Source organism: Bufo bufo, chromosome 7, assembly GCF_905171765.1.
Source record: "Bufo bufo chromosome 7, aBufBuf1.1, whole genome shotgun sequence".
NCBI lineage: Eukaryota > Metazoa > Chordata > Amphibia > Anura > Bufonidae > Bufo > Bufo bufo.
Window position 1 is genome coordinate 48,162,192 of NC_053395.1, and position 16,519 is coordinate 48,178,710.

At 39.1% G+C, this 16,519-nt stretch overlaps 1 protein-coding gene across 1 annotated transcript in view; it reads right to left on the reverse strand.

Annotated features, from left to right (window-relative positions):
* Nucleotides 1-7,241: 7,241 nt before the first annotated feature.
* Nucleotides 7,242-16,519, reverse strand: part of LOC121008741 (uromodulin-like) — a 36,768-nt gene continuing 27,490 nt past the window's right edge. The window contains exons 12-19 of the mRNA XM_040441437.1: nucleotides 16,085-16,204; nucleotides 15,802-16,001; nucleotides 14,557-14,711; nucleotides 13,348-13,593; nucleotides 13,100-13,262; nucleotides 11,764-11,842; nucleotides 11,116-11,178; nucleotides 7,242-7,306 (exon numbers count right to left, since the gene is read on the reverse strand). Of these exons, the coding sequence (XP_040297371.1) occupies nucleotides 7,242-7,306; nucleotides 11,116-11,178; nucleotides 11,764-11,842; nucleotides 13,100-13,262; nucleotides 13,348-13,593; nucleotides 14,557-14,711; nucleotides 15,802-16,001; nucleotides 16,085-16,204 (1,091 nt within the window). The remainder of the gene's footprint in view (nucleotides 7,307-11,115; nucleotides 11,179-11,763; nucleotides 11,843-13,099; nucleotides 13,263-13,347; nucleotides 13,594-14,556; nucleotides 14,712-15,801; nucleotides 16,002-16,084; nucleotides 16,205-16,519) is intronic.

A 16,519-nucleotide genomic window follows, 5' to 3' on the forward strand; every position in this document is an offset into this window, starting at 1 on the left:
GAGACATGGTGTCAAAAAAACCAGTCCAGCAAAATCTGCCTTTCAAAAACCGTATGGCATTCCTTTCCTTCTGCGCCCTGCCGTGTGCCCGTTCAGCAGTTTACGACCACATATGGGGTGTTTCTGTAAACTACAGAATCAGGGCCATAAATATTGAGTTTTGTTTGGCTGTTAACCCTTGCTTTGTAACTGGAAAAATTATTAAAATGCAAACTCTGCCAAAAAAGTGAAATTTTGAAATTCTATCTCTATTTTCCATTAATTCTTGTGGAAAACCTAAAGGGTTAACAACGTTTGTAAAATCAGTTTTGAATACCTTGAGGGGTGTAGTTTCTAGAATGGGGTAATTTTTGGGTGGTTTCTATTATGTAAGCCTCACAAAGTGACTTCAGACCTGAACTGGTCCTTAAAAAGTTGGTTTTTGAAAATTTCGGGGAAATTTCAAGATTTACTTCTAAACTTCTAAGCCTTGTAATGTCCCCCAAAAATAAAATGTCATTCCCAAAATCATCCTAACATGAAGTAGACATATGGGGAATGTAAAGTAATAACTATTTTTGTAGGTATTACTATGTATTATAGAAGAAGAGAAATTGATACTTGGAAATTTGCAAATTTTTCAAGATTTTTGGAAAATTTTGTATTTTTTATAACTAAAAATTATTTTTTTACTCCATTTTACCAGTTCATGAATTACAATATGTGACGAAAAAAAAATCTCAGAATGGCCTGGATTAGTCAAAGCGTTTTAAAGTTATCACCACTTAAAGTGACACTGGTCAGATTTGCAAAAAATGGCCTGGTCCTTAAGGTGAAATAAGGCTTAATGGTTGATCCTGTGTCATCTTGTGTATTTATTGTCATGTCTGTTTCGCTGTGGGTGGAAATTCCTCTACTAGCGCCCGCAACAGCAAAATGCATCATCTCTCGCAGCAAGTCCTGAAAATGCTGCATTCTGACAGCCCTCTTCAAACACTGGAGCACGAAGACCCCCATTTGCACTAAATTGGAAGCGGTGGAGCGCCCTGGCTCCTGTTCATTGCCCAGGAGAATGTTGTCCTCGGTCTCCTCCCCCCAGCCACGGACAACACCAGGGATCCCCGAAAAGTTGAAAGTCCCTCTCAAACCTGCTCTTCGTGCTCCTCCTCCTTCCCCAGCCACCATCCTCCTCTGACTCCTCTTCAGACTCCTGCTGGCTTGTCTCAGATGGAGTAGCCCCCCCTGGGAATTCATTCAGCATTGCGACTTCCTCATCTTCCAGCTCCTGCTCCTCGACGGCTTAATCAATGACACGACGCAATGCAGGCTCCAGAAAGAATGCGTGAGGTACGATGTCACTGATGGCACCCTGGCTGTGACTGACCAGTTTGGTGAACTCATCAAATGGTCTCAGTAGACTGCATGCATCGTGCATGAGCAGCCACTGGCGCGGTGAAAAGAAACCAAGCTCCCCAGAACCTGTCCTGCTGCAGAGTTCGTACAGGTAGTTGTTAACGGCACGTTGCTGGTGGAGCAGCTTATCAAGCATATACAAGGTGGAGTTCCAGGGCATCGGGCTGTCACAAATCAGACGTCTGATAAGCAGTAGTGTTGAGCGCGAATATTCGAATATCAAATTTTTTTCGCGAATATCGGCACTTCGCTAATTCGCGAATATTTCGAATATGGTGATATAAATTCGATATTTCGAATATTCTTTTTTTTTTGTTGTTTTTTTTTATTGTTATATTTTGTTCTTTCCCACTTCCCTAAAGTTGTTCTTACCTGTCCTTTGGATTCCTGGCTTCCTGGCTGCTCCAGTCAGTGCCCGTTGCCGCTTCTGCCGACTTCCGTGCTCATGGAGCGTCCCCATCGCCATGGGAACGTCTCCATATACTAGAATGTACTGTCGGATTTGAGAATTACGTGAAAAATCGCAATTCGATTATTTCAAGTTATAATAATCGAATTTCGATTTTAACTTAGCACTGCTATATTTAATTCTAGCCTAATATGGAATATAGCAGTGCTAAGTTAAAAATCGAAATTCGATTATTATAACTTGATTTTTTTTTTTTTTTTTTATTGTTATATTTTTTTCTTTCCCACTTCCCTAAAGTTGTTCTTACCTGTCCTTTGGATTCCTGGCTTCCTGGCTGCTCCAGTCAGTGCCCGTTGCCGCTTCTGCCGACTTCCGTGCTCATGGAGCGTCCCCATCACCATGGGAACGTCTCCATATACTAGAATGTACTGTCGGATTTGAGAATTACGTGAAAAATCGCAATTCGATTATTTCAAGTTATAATAATCGAATTTCGATTTTAACTTAGCACTGCTATATTTAATTCTAGCCTAATAAGGAATATAGCAGTGCTAAGTTAAAATCGAAATTCGATTATTATAACTTGAATTAATTGAATTGCGATTTCAACTTGGACCTGGTTTACTATGGTTGGCTTGGTAGAATTAGCGAATATGACGAATGTATTCGTCATATTCCACAAAACGAATATAACGAATGTATTCGTCATATTCCACAAAACGAAGATAACGAAGTATTCTGCATCTTCGTTTTAGCTACCTATTCATCAACTTCGCTAATTCTAGCAATCATATAGGAAAGTTTACTATAGAGACAGCTAAGTTTAATTCGCTATGCGATTATATGACTGCTTTTAAAAAAAAAAAAATAGAATAATTATAATACCTGATAATTATTATAATTATTCTATTTATAAAAAAAAGCAAAGTAATATAATCGCATAGCGAATTAAACTTAGCTGTCTCTATAGTAAACTTTCCTATATGATTGCTAGAATTAGCGAAGTTGATGAATAGCTAGCTAAAACGAAGATGCAGAATACTTCGTTATCTTCGTTTTGTGGAATATGACGAATACATTCGTTATATTCGTTTTGTGGAATATGACGAATACATTCGTCATATTCGCTAATTCTACCAAGCCAACCATAGTAAACCAGGTCCAAGTTGAAATCGCAATTCGATTAATTCAAGTTATAATAATCGAATTTCGATTTTAACTTAGCACTGCTATATTCCTTATTAGGCTAGAATTAAATATAGCAGTGCTAAGTTAAAATCGAAATTCGATTATTATAACTTGAAATAATCGAATTGCGATTTTTCACGTAATTCTCAAATCCGACAGTACATTCTAGTATATGGAGACGTTCCCATGGTGATGGTGATGCTCCATGAGCACGGAAGTCGGCAGAAGCGGCAACGGGCACTGACTGGAGCAGCCAGGAAGCCAGGAATCCAAAGGACAGGTAAGAACAATTTTAGGGAAGTGGGAAAGAAAAAAATATAACAATAAAAAAATTTAAAATAAAATTCAAGTTATAATAATCTAATTTCGATTTTAACTTAGCACTGCTATATTCCATATTAAGCTAGAATTAACGAATATGGAATATAGCAGTGCTAAGTTAAAATCGAAATTCGATTATTATAACTTGAATTAATCGCATTGCTATTTCAATAGGAGAGTAGCCTTTAAGTTAAAATCGCAATACGCGATTATTTAAATCGCATATTAATCGCGATAACAAGAATAATGACGAATATTCGATTTCGACGAATATAAAACGAATATTCTATCGAATATTCGCGAATTTCGTCAAAATCGAATATGGCACCTGCCGCTCATCACTAATAAGCAGGTGGTGTCGCCGCTGAACGTCAGCAATGCGAGCCATGGCCGTGTAAGAGCATCTAAAATGGCCAGAGATTTTCCTGGCCTGCCACAAGACGTCCTGGACCCCAGGGTATTTGGCAATGAATCGCTGCACGACTAAGTTCAGGACATGTGCCATGCACGGCACGTGTGTCATTTTGCCCTATTTCAGCACGCTCAGCAGTTTGGCACTGTTGTCGCACATCACTTTGCCAACTGTAAAATTGAGCAGGGTTAGCCACTGATCGGCCTGTGACCGCAGAGCTGAAAGCAGTGCAGGACCCGTGTGGCTCTTGGCTTCCAGGCACAACAGCCGCAGCACAGCATGGCAACGTCTCACCTGGCATGTGGAATAGGTTCAGGGGAGCTTGGGGGTTGCAGTGGAAAAGGAGGAGTCAGCCGAATAGGAGACGGAGGATGGAGTAGGAGGAGGAGAAGAAGAAGCAGGCCTGCATGCAATCCGTGGCAGTAACACCAAATCCACATGGGTGCCACGAGTTACATGCTTGATGGCCGTTAGAAGGTTCACCCAGTGGGCAGTAAAAGTTATGTAGCTTCCCTGCCCGTGTTTGCTAGATCCATATTTGGTGGAAGCAGGTATATCGCACCCCTCAATCTGTATTTTGTGGAAGCAGGTATATCAAACCCCTTAATCAGTATTTTGTCGAAGCAGGTATATCACACCCCTCAATCAATATATTGTGGAAGCAGGTATATAGAACCCCTTAATCAGTATTTTGTAGAAGGAGGTATATCGCACCCCTCAATCAGTATTTTGTGGAGACAGGTATATAGAACCCCTGAATCAATATTTGGTGGAAGCAGGTATATCGCACCCCTCAATCAGTATTTTGTAGAAGCCAGAGTATCGCAGGCCTCAATCAATATTTGGTGGAAGCAGGTATATTGCACCCCTCAATTAGTGTTTTGTGGAAGCAGGAATATAGAACCCCTTAATCAGTATTTTGTAGAAGCAAGTATATCACACCCCTCAATCAGTATTTTGTGGAAGCAGGTATATCAAACCCCTTAATGAGTATTTTGTGGAAGCAGGTATATCACACCCCTCAATCAGTTTTATTGGGGCAACCGGTATATCACACTCATTGCAAATAGTTGTTTCAATAACCCTTGTCCCTCTATATACCTGTGGTATCGCAGCAGAACGGCACACAACTGCTGCAGAATACAAATGCACTATAATATACTTTCTATATTAGAAAGTATATTATAGGTATATCACACCCCTCAATCAGTTTTTTTGGGGGCAACTGGTATATCACACCAGTTGCAATTAGTTATTCCAATAGCTTTTGACCCTCTATATAACTGCGGTATCGCAGCAGAACCGCACACAACTGCTGCACAATACAAATGCACTATAATATACTTTCTATGTTAGAAAGTATATTATAAGTATATCACACCCCTCAGTATATCACACCAATTGATAGCACACCTATACCAGACCTTAAAAGGACTTTTGTGGCCCTATTAGCTAGCGTTTGGTGTCCCTAACAGTCTGTCCCTGCTCCACAAAGCAACCTCTCCCTACACTGGCAAAAGACTGAATGTAAAATGGCTGCCAGATCGGGTTCTGTTATAGGGTGGGGGTGTGTCCATGTGCTGAAATGTCTCCATTGGCTGTCCTGTTGCACCTGATGGATGTGTCATGGGTCAAAGTTCGTCGCAATGCACAAGAATACGGCGCATGCAAACATCGCCATATGTTTGCATGTTCGGCGAAATGAGCGAAACGACCGCCGGGCGAACCGCAAGGCCATCTCTATTTGTCAGGTACAAACAACACCAGCACATTGAAAATAGTAAACCATGGGGTTTTGCTTCCTACCAAGGTAGAGGGTGCAGGAAGCTGAGAATTGAGTTGAGAGTTGGAAGGAGAGGAGACAACATGGCACAGTGAGAGGAGCATCTCTTCCCCTGCAGCAGGAGCCCCAGGAAGCATCTTGACTCTTTGCAGTTCGTGGACTGAGCATAGCAAGGGGGTCAACAGGTACCAGAACTACCATAAAGTCCAGTAACCAGACTGAAGCCAGAGATTAGCACAGCAGAGAAAGAGAAAGTTCACCTGCCAATCTACCCCAAAACCTGCGGGAGCCAGAGAAAGATCAAATATTATCTGGATGTAAGTTTATTCAAGTAAAACTGTTGAACCTTATGAAGTCTGGACTTGGCTTATTTATCCACCTATGGCTTCTTTGAACGCTGCGGATCCTAGACCAGGGGAGAGATAGTGTCCAGGTAGGAGCACTGTGACACACTAAACGAGTAAGGTGGATCACCACTCAGCATTTCCTATACACGTCATGCCCTGGGGAGCAGCGCATTGCATTTTTGTGGTAGGAGCACCGTGACACGAAACTATCAGGGCTGCAGCATACTAGGCAGCATTCTTAAACACTGGGATGTGATCGGCCCTGGGGGGAGGCACACTGCACTAACACCACCTTTTCATAAAATAATTACTGTAAATACTGCATTTGTCACACTTATAGATAACCTATAGAAATGCACAAATATTCATATAAAGAAGACAAAAAAAATACAGAAATGTAAAACTGTTTTGAGACCATTGAGTACCACCACCTATAATATACCTATGGCCTGGAAGTAAAGTGGTAATATCACTGAATGTAATATGTCATGTGCGGTACTGCTCAGTATCTTCACAATCAATCACTGAGTAGGACGCCCACATGACCACTAACCATCGACATACGAGAGATTAGATTTTCATGGTAACAGGTTCGCTTTACATTACATAAAAGAGAAGTTTTATAATAACTAGTTTAATACCATGAAGCTATATGTGATACACAACATTAAAGATGCACATTATAAGAGCAAACCAGTGAATCAATGACATTTAAACATCATCACACATCATCTCCATCTTACACTTAAAAGGGTTATCTCATGATTGATGTAAAAAAATAAAATCAGACATCATATAGTACATGACAATTTATTTCTAATAAAGCTAGTACCAGCCCTGTACCTCACACTGATCCAGAGATCTCCCCATTCATTGCTCAAATTGCTCTGCTAGATTATCTTTAGACTGGAAGCTCAGGGAGTGTGTCCTTTCTGCTGCAGTTCAGGAGCCATGTCCTTTCTCAGAGGATGTGTTTTTTCTGTTGCAGCTCTTTCCCTATCACAACTCGGGGGGGGGGGGGGGGGGGCATGTCCTTTTTGCCGCAGCTCTCTTCCTGTAACTGTCACAGCTTCTAGCAGTAGATATGGCTGGTGACAGTTGAAAGATGGAACTGGGCATGTGCATCCACCTCAGTAGGACGTGCACTTTACTATACAGATATGAACACCAAGGGGCACCATTATCATGAAGTAAACAGCCTTTTTGTAAAAGAAAGTAAATTACAAAACAAACTCATTTGTAATGATTAATTAGATTTAAAAAAAAAATTACATTTAACAGTGTTATAAGGAAGTCATTATTTTTTCAAATTACAAAGATTTTCAGAATACAAATAATAATAAGTCAATTTCCCTGTCTGCAATTTACAGTGTGAGAAATGTACGCTACTCATTTATAAGCCATCAGGTTCAAGCAGAAGGCAAGTATCAAAAGGATGAGAGATGTAGTAACTCCTATAAAAAATTAAAAAAAGTTAAAATAATATCAAGCATAATGCACCATAAAATGATAGGGGTGGGTTCACATCACCGTTATGCATCCCGTTATTGTTTTCCTTTATAACATGGTTCTAACGGAAAATAACGGAATCCATAAGACGGAAGTCAAAACAGAAGCCTTTAAGAGGCATTCCATTTTGATCCGTGATAATAAAAGTCTATGGGAATCATAACGGATCCGTTATGATTGCCTATAGACTTCTATTATGATGGAAAGCAAAACAGAATGCCGTTTTGCATTCCATCATAATACAAGTCTACAGGCAATCATAACAGATCCGTCCTGGTTTCCATTATGCAGAACGGAAAAAAAGTCCTGTCGACACAGGAAACAGACGGATCCGTTATGATTCCCATACACTTCTATTATGACAGATCAAAATGGAATGCCTCTTAAAGGCTTCTGTTTTGACTTCCGTCTTATGGATTCCGTTATTTTCCGTTAAAACCACATTATAACGGAAAACAATAACGGAATCCATAACGGTGATGTGAACTCACCCTAACATATATACAAATGATAATATATATACAAATGATGACATATATAAAGTGCTATATACAGTAAGATGCAAAACTATGCGTATGCTGAAACTATGTATCTATGGTATGAACCGGGTTTAACAGTTGAGTCGCTCGTTTTATACTGTGCAGTGTACGTTTTAGCGTAAGAGGGTTGGCCTATCTCAGACGTTGATGGCCTATCACTAGGATATGCCATCAGTGTCAGATAGGTGTGGGTCCAACATCTGCGATCCACTCCTATCTAAATAGATATATAGATAATATAGATAAAAGATAATCAGAGAGTGCACTGCGCATGCATGGCCACCTTTCAGTTCACTCCTATGGGACTGCTGGAAATAGCAGAGCCAGCTATTTCCCATAACTCCCATAGTGGTTGGTCGCACTTGCGTAGTATACTCTCCTTCACTTCAGGGGGTCCTTTCTGAAGATAGAAGCAGGTCCCACATCTGACATTCATGGTATATCCTAACGATATGACATCAATGTCTGAGATGGGAATATTCCTCTAAATGAGTATTTATGAGCTGTAAGGGAACTAAAGATAAAGAGCAGTCAGAGCATCTCAGTGACGATTTCATGGACAAGAAGAAGGAACAGTCTGCAGATGCAATGAAATTGAAATCTGTAAAAGACAAACCATTGACATTTTTTAATGCAGACCAACTGGAAATATATTTGAAAGGTTAAATACATCTTTGGAGGCAATTTTTTTTTTATGATTGCATTTTAGTTATTTGGGGCAAAAATATACTTTTTCAATTGGTCTTTATTAAAAATATTGAGCCGTTCTGTCACAAAGGGCTGTTTTTCTAGCTGTGTGAATCCTATTTTTTACTTTCACTTTGTGCCGTTCATCTAATAAACCTTATCTCTAATTTACTAAGAGGTCATAAACACTGATTTAAGCCCCATTCTTATCAGTACTGAGCTATAATGAGTGTTTATAAGGTCAGAGAGAAGAGATAAGGAGCCATCAGTTGAGCTACCTTATGGAACAGAGAGAAATTAAAATTCTACTACTAGAGCATCTCAGCTGTGTAAAAAAAAGGGCTGTACATTTTTAATTAATACCAATTGCTAAAATTATTTTTAGCTCAAAATAAAGGAATAATAAAAAAAAATTGCCCAAAGATGTACACAGCCTTTAAGACCTGATTAAGTAGAATGCAATAATTAAAGAAATGGCCCAAAAGTGTCAATAGCCTTTAACCCTTTTGCTACCAGCGCCATACATGTACCGCACTGGAGCGATAGGCAAACATGGTGCTAGCTCGCACGTGCAACTGGCGTCATGGCCAGCAGGTCTCTGCTGTTTCAAACAAATTTAAATCACTCCTGTTTCTGTATAATAAAAAATAAATAACAAAATAACAAAAAATATAATCATCATGGGTAGCACCGTGACCGAAAACGCCCATACTATTAAAATATAAAAATAGTTTTCCAATACGGTGAATGGCGTAACAGAAAGAAGGGTCAAAAGGGTCAATTTGCCATTTTTTCATTGCTTCACTTACCCCAAAAAATTTAATAAAATGTGATCAAATGGTCACACACTCCAAAATGACATCAATAAAAGCTACAGATTGAGCCCCCACACAGCTCAGTAGATATAACTATAAAAAAAAGTTATGGGGGTCAGAATATGGTTTTACAATAATTTTTACACTATTTAGACATAGAAAACCCTATACATATGAGGTATCGTTGTAATCATACTGACCCATACAATGAAGGGAATGGGTCAGTTTTGCCACAAACAAAACGCTGTGGGAACAAAACCCGTAAAACGGTGGAGGAATTTTTCCAATTCCACCCCATTTGGAATTTGTTTACCGCTTCCCACTACATTGTATGCCATAATTAATTAATGCATTAGAAAGTACAACTTGTCCCGCAACAAATAAGCCCTCATACAGCTATGTGACCAGAAATATAAAAAAGTTGTGGCTTAAGGAAGATGAAAATGCAAAAAACAAAAAACCTTCAATAGTGAAGGGGTTAAAGGTTATTTTTGTTTACTAAGTAATTCTCTTGTTTAGCAGACCTATATATACCAAATTTAGAACGTGTAACTGCACATACTAGTGGTCACTTGGGAAGTTACAGTAGGTAGTTGGCACAGCCTGCCGAATTGAGAAAAGAAGTAAACTATAATTCTACCAAACTAATGTACACTACAGACCAAAAGTTTGGACACACCTTCTCATTTAAAGTTTTCTTTATTTTCATGACTATGAAAATTGTAGATTCACACTGAAGGCATCAAAACTATGAATTAGCACATGTGGAATTATATACATAACAAACAAGTGTGAAACAACTGAAAATATGTCATATTCTAGGTTCTTCAAAGTAGCCACCTTTTGCTTTGATTACTGCTTTGCACACTCTTGGCATTTTCTTGATGAGCTTCAAGAGGTAGTCCCCTGAAGTGGTTTTCACTTCACAGGTGTGCCCTGTCAGGTTTAATAAGTGGGATTTCTTGCCTTATAAATGGGGTTGGGACCATCAGTTGCTTTGAGGAGAAGTCAGGTGGATAGCTGATAGTCCTACTGAATAGACTGTTAGAATTTGTATTATGGCAAGAAAAAAGCAGCTAAGTAAAGAAAAACGAGTGGCCATCATTACTTTAAGAAATGAAGGTCAGTCAGTCAGCCAAAAAATTGGGAAAACTTTGAAAGTAAGGGCTATTTGACCATGAAGGAGAGTGATGGCGTGCTGCGCCAGATGACCTGGCCTCCACAGTCACCGGACCTGAACCCAATCGAGATGGTTTGGGGTGAGCTGGACCGCAGAGTGAAGGCAAAAGGGCCAACAAGTGCTAAGCATCTCTGGGAACTCCTTCAAGACTGTTGGAAGACCATTTCAGGGGACTACCTCTTGAAGCTCATCAAGAGAATGCCAAGAGTATGCAAAGCAGTAATCAAAGCAAAAGGTGGCTACTTTGAAGAACATAGAATATGACATATTTTCAGTTGTTTCACACTTGTTTGTTATGTATATAATTCCACATGTGTTAATTCATAGTTTTGATGCCTTCATAGTCATGAAAATAAAGAAAACTCTTTGAATGAGAAGGTGTGTCCAAACTTTTGGTCTGTACTGTACATAAATCATAAGCTACGAAAATGAAATTTATATTTAGTTCCATTTCTCCTAATAAGTCTATAAAATAAATAGAATGCAAATCTCTTACCGACTTAACATGTTTACTTTGTAGATGAATGACTCACCTGTGCCTGAAGACAGAGGTACTGGCACTGGTATTGGTACTGGTTCTTGAACTAGGGTTTGTACTGTTAAAAAGTAACATAAAAATGAAAATTAAAGATGACTTTCATGCAGCACAATTGGAAAAAGGAATTGGAAAAGTACAATACAAAGAATTTCTTCCAAGGTGGCAAAAATTATCAGAAAAAAAATGTGTACATGCTCATTGGGAATCATTGATCTCATGCTTTAGATACATAGCTGTCATTTAGTTAATTTACTGCAAATGGCTGGCAACTCTATTACTCCAAAGAGCCCTAACCTTATCTTAACCCCCAAAAAAGAGTATAGTTCATCAAAAATGCTTGATACTTCTACAGCACTCCTTTCCATTAGTACAGAGAGTCATTCCTGCGCTTCCTTACGTACATATTAATAAGACCTGTAGTTGCTTCTTAGAGCCATTGGGGGAGCAATCTGTGTTAGGTTTCTATTCTGAGCATATAAACTGTATGCCCATCCCCATCACGCTAATGATAACAGTCACAAAGTAGTGCAGTGTACCTTATGGTGCCCGGTGGTAATAGTACTAGCACTGTAGTATATTGGTAAAAAAATATATATATATTAATAAAAATAAACAAATACATTCATTTATTGCTTAGCTTTACCTCTATGATGAATTGGACCCAGAGTCATAGTCGCTTCTCCTTCATTGTCCAGGTTGGCTGACCTCATCCCAGAGCATTTCTGTAGATAAAGTGATTTTTTTTTAGTACGTAACAAAGCAAATACCAGTACATGTGGGTGATTGAGTTAGCACAACCCTGTATGCAGGTGCACATCGTCATGGCCCATAAACAGGTAGGAACTAGTGTTAGGGACCACTCCATAGAGGCGACCTTGACGTGGTGAGTGGCTTATTACGCTTTGGCCAAAATGTACACCAATGCCTCATCCAGCATAGAGGCAGGGCAGAATGCTGGTTGCAGAGTGCTATTGCATTTGTATTTTGTGTTTAAATACCAGTACATGTTTGGAAAATTTGTGGTGAACATTATACTGGAACCTCCTGCCCTGAAGTCTTCATGGATCTTCCCTGTTTTCCTCATCCTTGGAGCAATCAAGATTTAGTAACATAGTAAGGCTAAAAAATGAAAATTACTTTAATTTTGATAAGAATGGATGCTCCAGAATTCTTATTACAAAGGGAATGCAAGAAGTTACTACAGCACACTTCCGGAGAGGGGACAGGTCCTCTTTAAGTAGTCGGTTATATCTTTTGCATATGAATAGTTTGGTATAAAATGGGATTAAAAGAAGAAATTAGGCAAAGCATAGTGCAGGGCTACAGTGGGAGGGGCATGACACAGGGATTCTCTCTTCTTTGTGTCATGCTCCACCCCTAAGGCCCTGCACTAGGCATAACACGGCATATGAACTTTCTGTCTTTTTCAATTTATTTAATTTAATATTATCATGTCCGCATTGTAACCTAGTGTTTAGTGGGTGGAGATATTGAAAATTCGATTCAGCTGCTTTGCCGAATTTTACAAAAGAATTTGCTGTGTGACAAATTAGTTCATTTGTTACATCTGACTTTAATATTTAAGTCTGTAATAAAATTTAAAAAAATCATACTTACATCATCCATTTGATCGCAAAGAGCTGGCCACCTCCATCTTGATTGAAGATCCACCGCAAAATCTTGTGCGGCCAATGAGGATCCCGTCGGCCGGCGTGGTGACGTCATATGTCACTACGTACGGGATTTGGCATGGGCTCTTTAATCAAGATGGCTGCTGCGGGCTCTTCGTGCTCGAGTGGATGAGGTAAGTATGTTTTTAGTTTTTTACCCAATTTCAGGGAAAATCGATTTGTTACAATGAAACACAGGGTAAATTCTGCATTGCAGCAAATCAAATTTTCCCTGAAATTTGGAATGAAGACCACTTCGTGAATTTCAATTCGCTCAACAGTATTGTAAACCATTCTTGGCATACTTACGGGTAGGCAGCTTCCGGTTGAAGTGTCGCATAGTTTGATTTGGCAGTGTAAGTAAACTTGATTATAGTTTCTGAGAAACGTAAAAACTTGAATGGAAAACCGCCCATGAAGAGAGATACCGTTTTCTTGCACAGATATGTTGGGATCATTGCGGTTGGGGCAGCTAGGGAGACAGGGTACTTCTGTAAGGGGCGGCATGTAATGACACGTATTTACAAGCAACTCTATCCATTATCATTAAGCCATACCTGTCTTTAATCATATAGTATTTGACGGGATGCCCGCTGTCAGATGTAGGGGTGGCATAGCAGTTTTTCATGAGCAGGACAAAGTTGAATTCTTGAATTTCCTCCACAATTACTCCTACATACAACATGGAGTCTGTACTCAACCAAACATCTGAGCCTTCAAATGGTCTTGAAAAGCTAGCGTCTTGATACAGAGCCATCTCTGCAGCGTACAATCCGGTTCCTTGAATCGGAAGAGTAACTGAGCTGTAAATGAATAATGCCAACAATGTTATTTAATTGCATCTGAAATTATATTATTATTATCATTATTAATGTTATTTTTATTCTTACTATTATGTATCACTCCTCTGTTATTCCTGCTGGAAATCTATGAATCATTTGACAATTAGGCGTTCCTTACAGAGTCTGACATGGTCAGCAATGATCAAACAGACTGGGCAGTGACAAAGGATGACAAGGGGAGTAGTAACACCCAGGAGAAAGAATAGAAGTATAGCAGTTCATAGAAAATGCAGAATGCGCTCAAGTGTAGAACATATGCGTGAAACAGATTAACAGTTTCTGACACAAGTATAATTCTGTGACATAGTGCACAGTTTTGTAATAGAAGGACACGGATTATCATGTTGTGCTGCATAATGTTTAGTGGTGCAAAATGTAGCTTTTAAAAGTTGGTTTTAATTTTGGGGGGAGTGGGCTGAGTGACTTAATTAGAGCATCACATAGTACCCTGATCAGTGTAATGCTCTGCTGTGCGCATATTTATCTATCCCTATCAAGATAACAATAGAGCTGCCATAGCGTAATCCTAATTCTATACCTACAATTATAACCAGGATTACCTTCAGATATCTTCCACTCACAGCAACAGTAAACTGTCAGGGGATTACCTATCTAGATATCTTATCATTTGTGATGACTAGGGATGAGCGAACTCCTGTTTTAGAAGTTTGGGTTCTGGTTCCCTTTGGACCGTTGTCACGGGATCCATAACGCAGTTCTGCGGTAATCGGAACCTGAATGCAAACTTTTAAAACAGAACTTTGCTCACCTTTAGTGATGACTGTTTCAGAAATTCTGAAAATTCTGAAAAATAAATTAAATGTTTTCTAATTTCTATGACTGTTGGAAAAGTCTTTTTAATGGATACTACTTCTTCATAGGCCATTGAGGAAGAATTTTCAGACATGGTTATAATTACTGTACCTGACAAATGGATTTATTGCTGTCCAAAGACTGACTTCCATGTTTAGGGGATAAGAACAGGAAAAGTTCACTATAGCGTGACCTCTTTGGATAGTGTCATCAAATTTTTGGAACAGATACACGGAATTGACATACGTCAAGTGGGTTTTATTTACCTGAAAATGCAGTTAAACTTGTGAGAGAAAATTGTGTTGAATACACTAACAGCCCCTCTGTTTCTGTAAGCAATCACTCTGTCAATCTAGTCAAGTCTTTAATTCACAGTAGAATTGCCCCAGAGGTGAAGGCAGAGAACGAGAAGCTTGGCACGATGTATATCTCTATGCCTTAAAAAAGTTTTCTGAGTGCTTTACACTATCATATGACTTATCCTCATGATAGGTCATCAGTATGTGATCGGTAGGGGTCCAACTCCTGGGAGCCCCACTGATCAGCTGCTTAAAGAGGAAGCAGCTCTTCAGTGAACGTCACATACTCCTTAAAGTTGGACCACCATTCATCACACACTGATGACTTATTCTGAGGATAGGTCATCAGTAAAAAAAAATCATGAAATCTTTTTAAAGAAACCCTCCAAGCTTTCCCTTGCAAAGGTGGCCATAAACTTTCAATACATTGGCCAACCTCTATTTCTAACGAAGAGCCACTACCAGAAGATTCTGGCCGGCAGCTTATTTTCCTTGAGAACAAAGAATCTGGCATGTTGAAATCCAATGTGTCTGATCCTTTTTTCCCATCAATAGAGGCCGAATGAACATTGGCCAAATGTTTCATACATATTAGATGGTTGATGTAAGTCTGTGTGTGGCAACCATAAAGGGGTATGCCCATCCGAGATCACAATGTCCATCATATGTGGTGGTCAGAGGTGGCCTGAAATTACAAAAATAGATGAGTTGGTGGTGCTAAGCTGGTTCTGTAACTCTCATGGAAGTGAATGGAAGTTACAGAAACAGTTTGGGACCTACGGGACCTACAGAGAAATCTGAGTTTAATGCTCACTGGATCCCCTAATCCATTGATTAGAAAGATGGTGGATTACCAACTATATCAGACTCTAATTTCAGACTACTGTCTGCAGATCTGGTACAGTTTCTGGACTACTCAAAAATGTTCAGGCTTTAATATCAAAGCTTCATAGCTGTGAACTTCTGAAGTACTTTTGGAAAGGTTGATGCAAGTCCTTAACTATCATCACAGATTACCCAGGAGAATGCCTCATTTATGATCTAACAATTCACAAACCTTAAGCTCTGCACCACAATCTCCACTTTTTGGCAACATTTCAAGTCCAACATAACTTTTTTCTCCTCTTTCAATAAACCCTGTGCATCTTCTGTCTTTAAGGTATATTGCTGTATCGTAGCCCATGCTTTCCAACATACATTTACTATATGACAATTTGATTCGGCTAGATTCACAAACTAAATTTGGATAAAGGGTATCTAAAAATAAAAGGCATAAAAATGTAATGTTAAAAAAATTTAATAAATCATACATATATGCCAGATAGATAAACTAGCCTTACATGCATTTACTGAATGATAGTTATGCCTGCATTGACACTCTGATTTTCCTTCCAAAGTTATGCATTCTTCATCTGCTGCACAGTACATGGAGGAGCAGTTTGGGTTCTGCATAAGAGGCTCTGCAAAAATGACAAGTTATGAAATTTTTTTATGAATTAAAGGGGTTGTGGCTGGAAATATAGTCTACATTTATCAAACTATCACCTGGATCTGAATACATTTGTAATTGCATGTCATTAAAAATTTTGTATACCGCTGAGTTATTCAATAAAATATATTTTTGTAGCACCACATATTAAATAACTCAGTGGCTATACAAAATGTTGTTCTTTTCAATATTTCAGTGTCCACCTCACAGAGGTGGATGCACATGCTCAGTTTTACCTTTCAATGGCCTTGAAACCTATCGTCTGTTAGAAGCCATGAAAGTTACA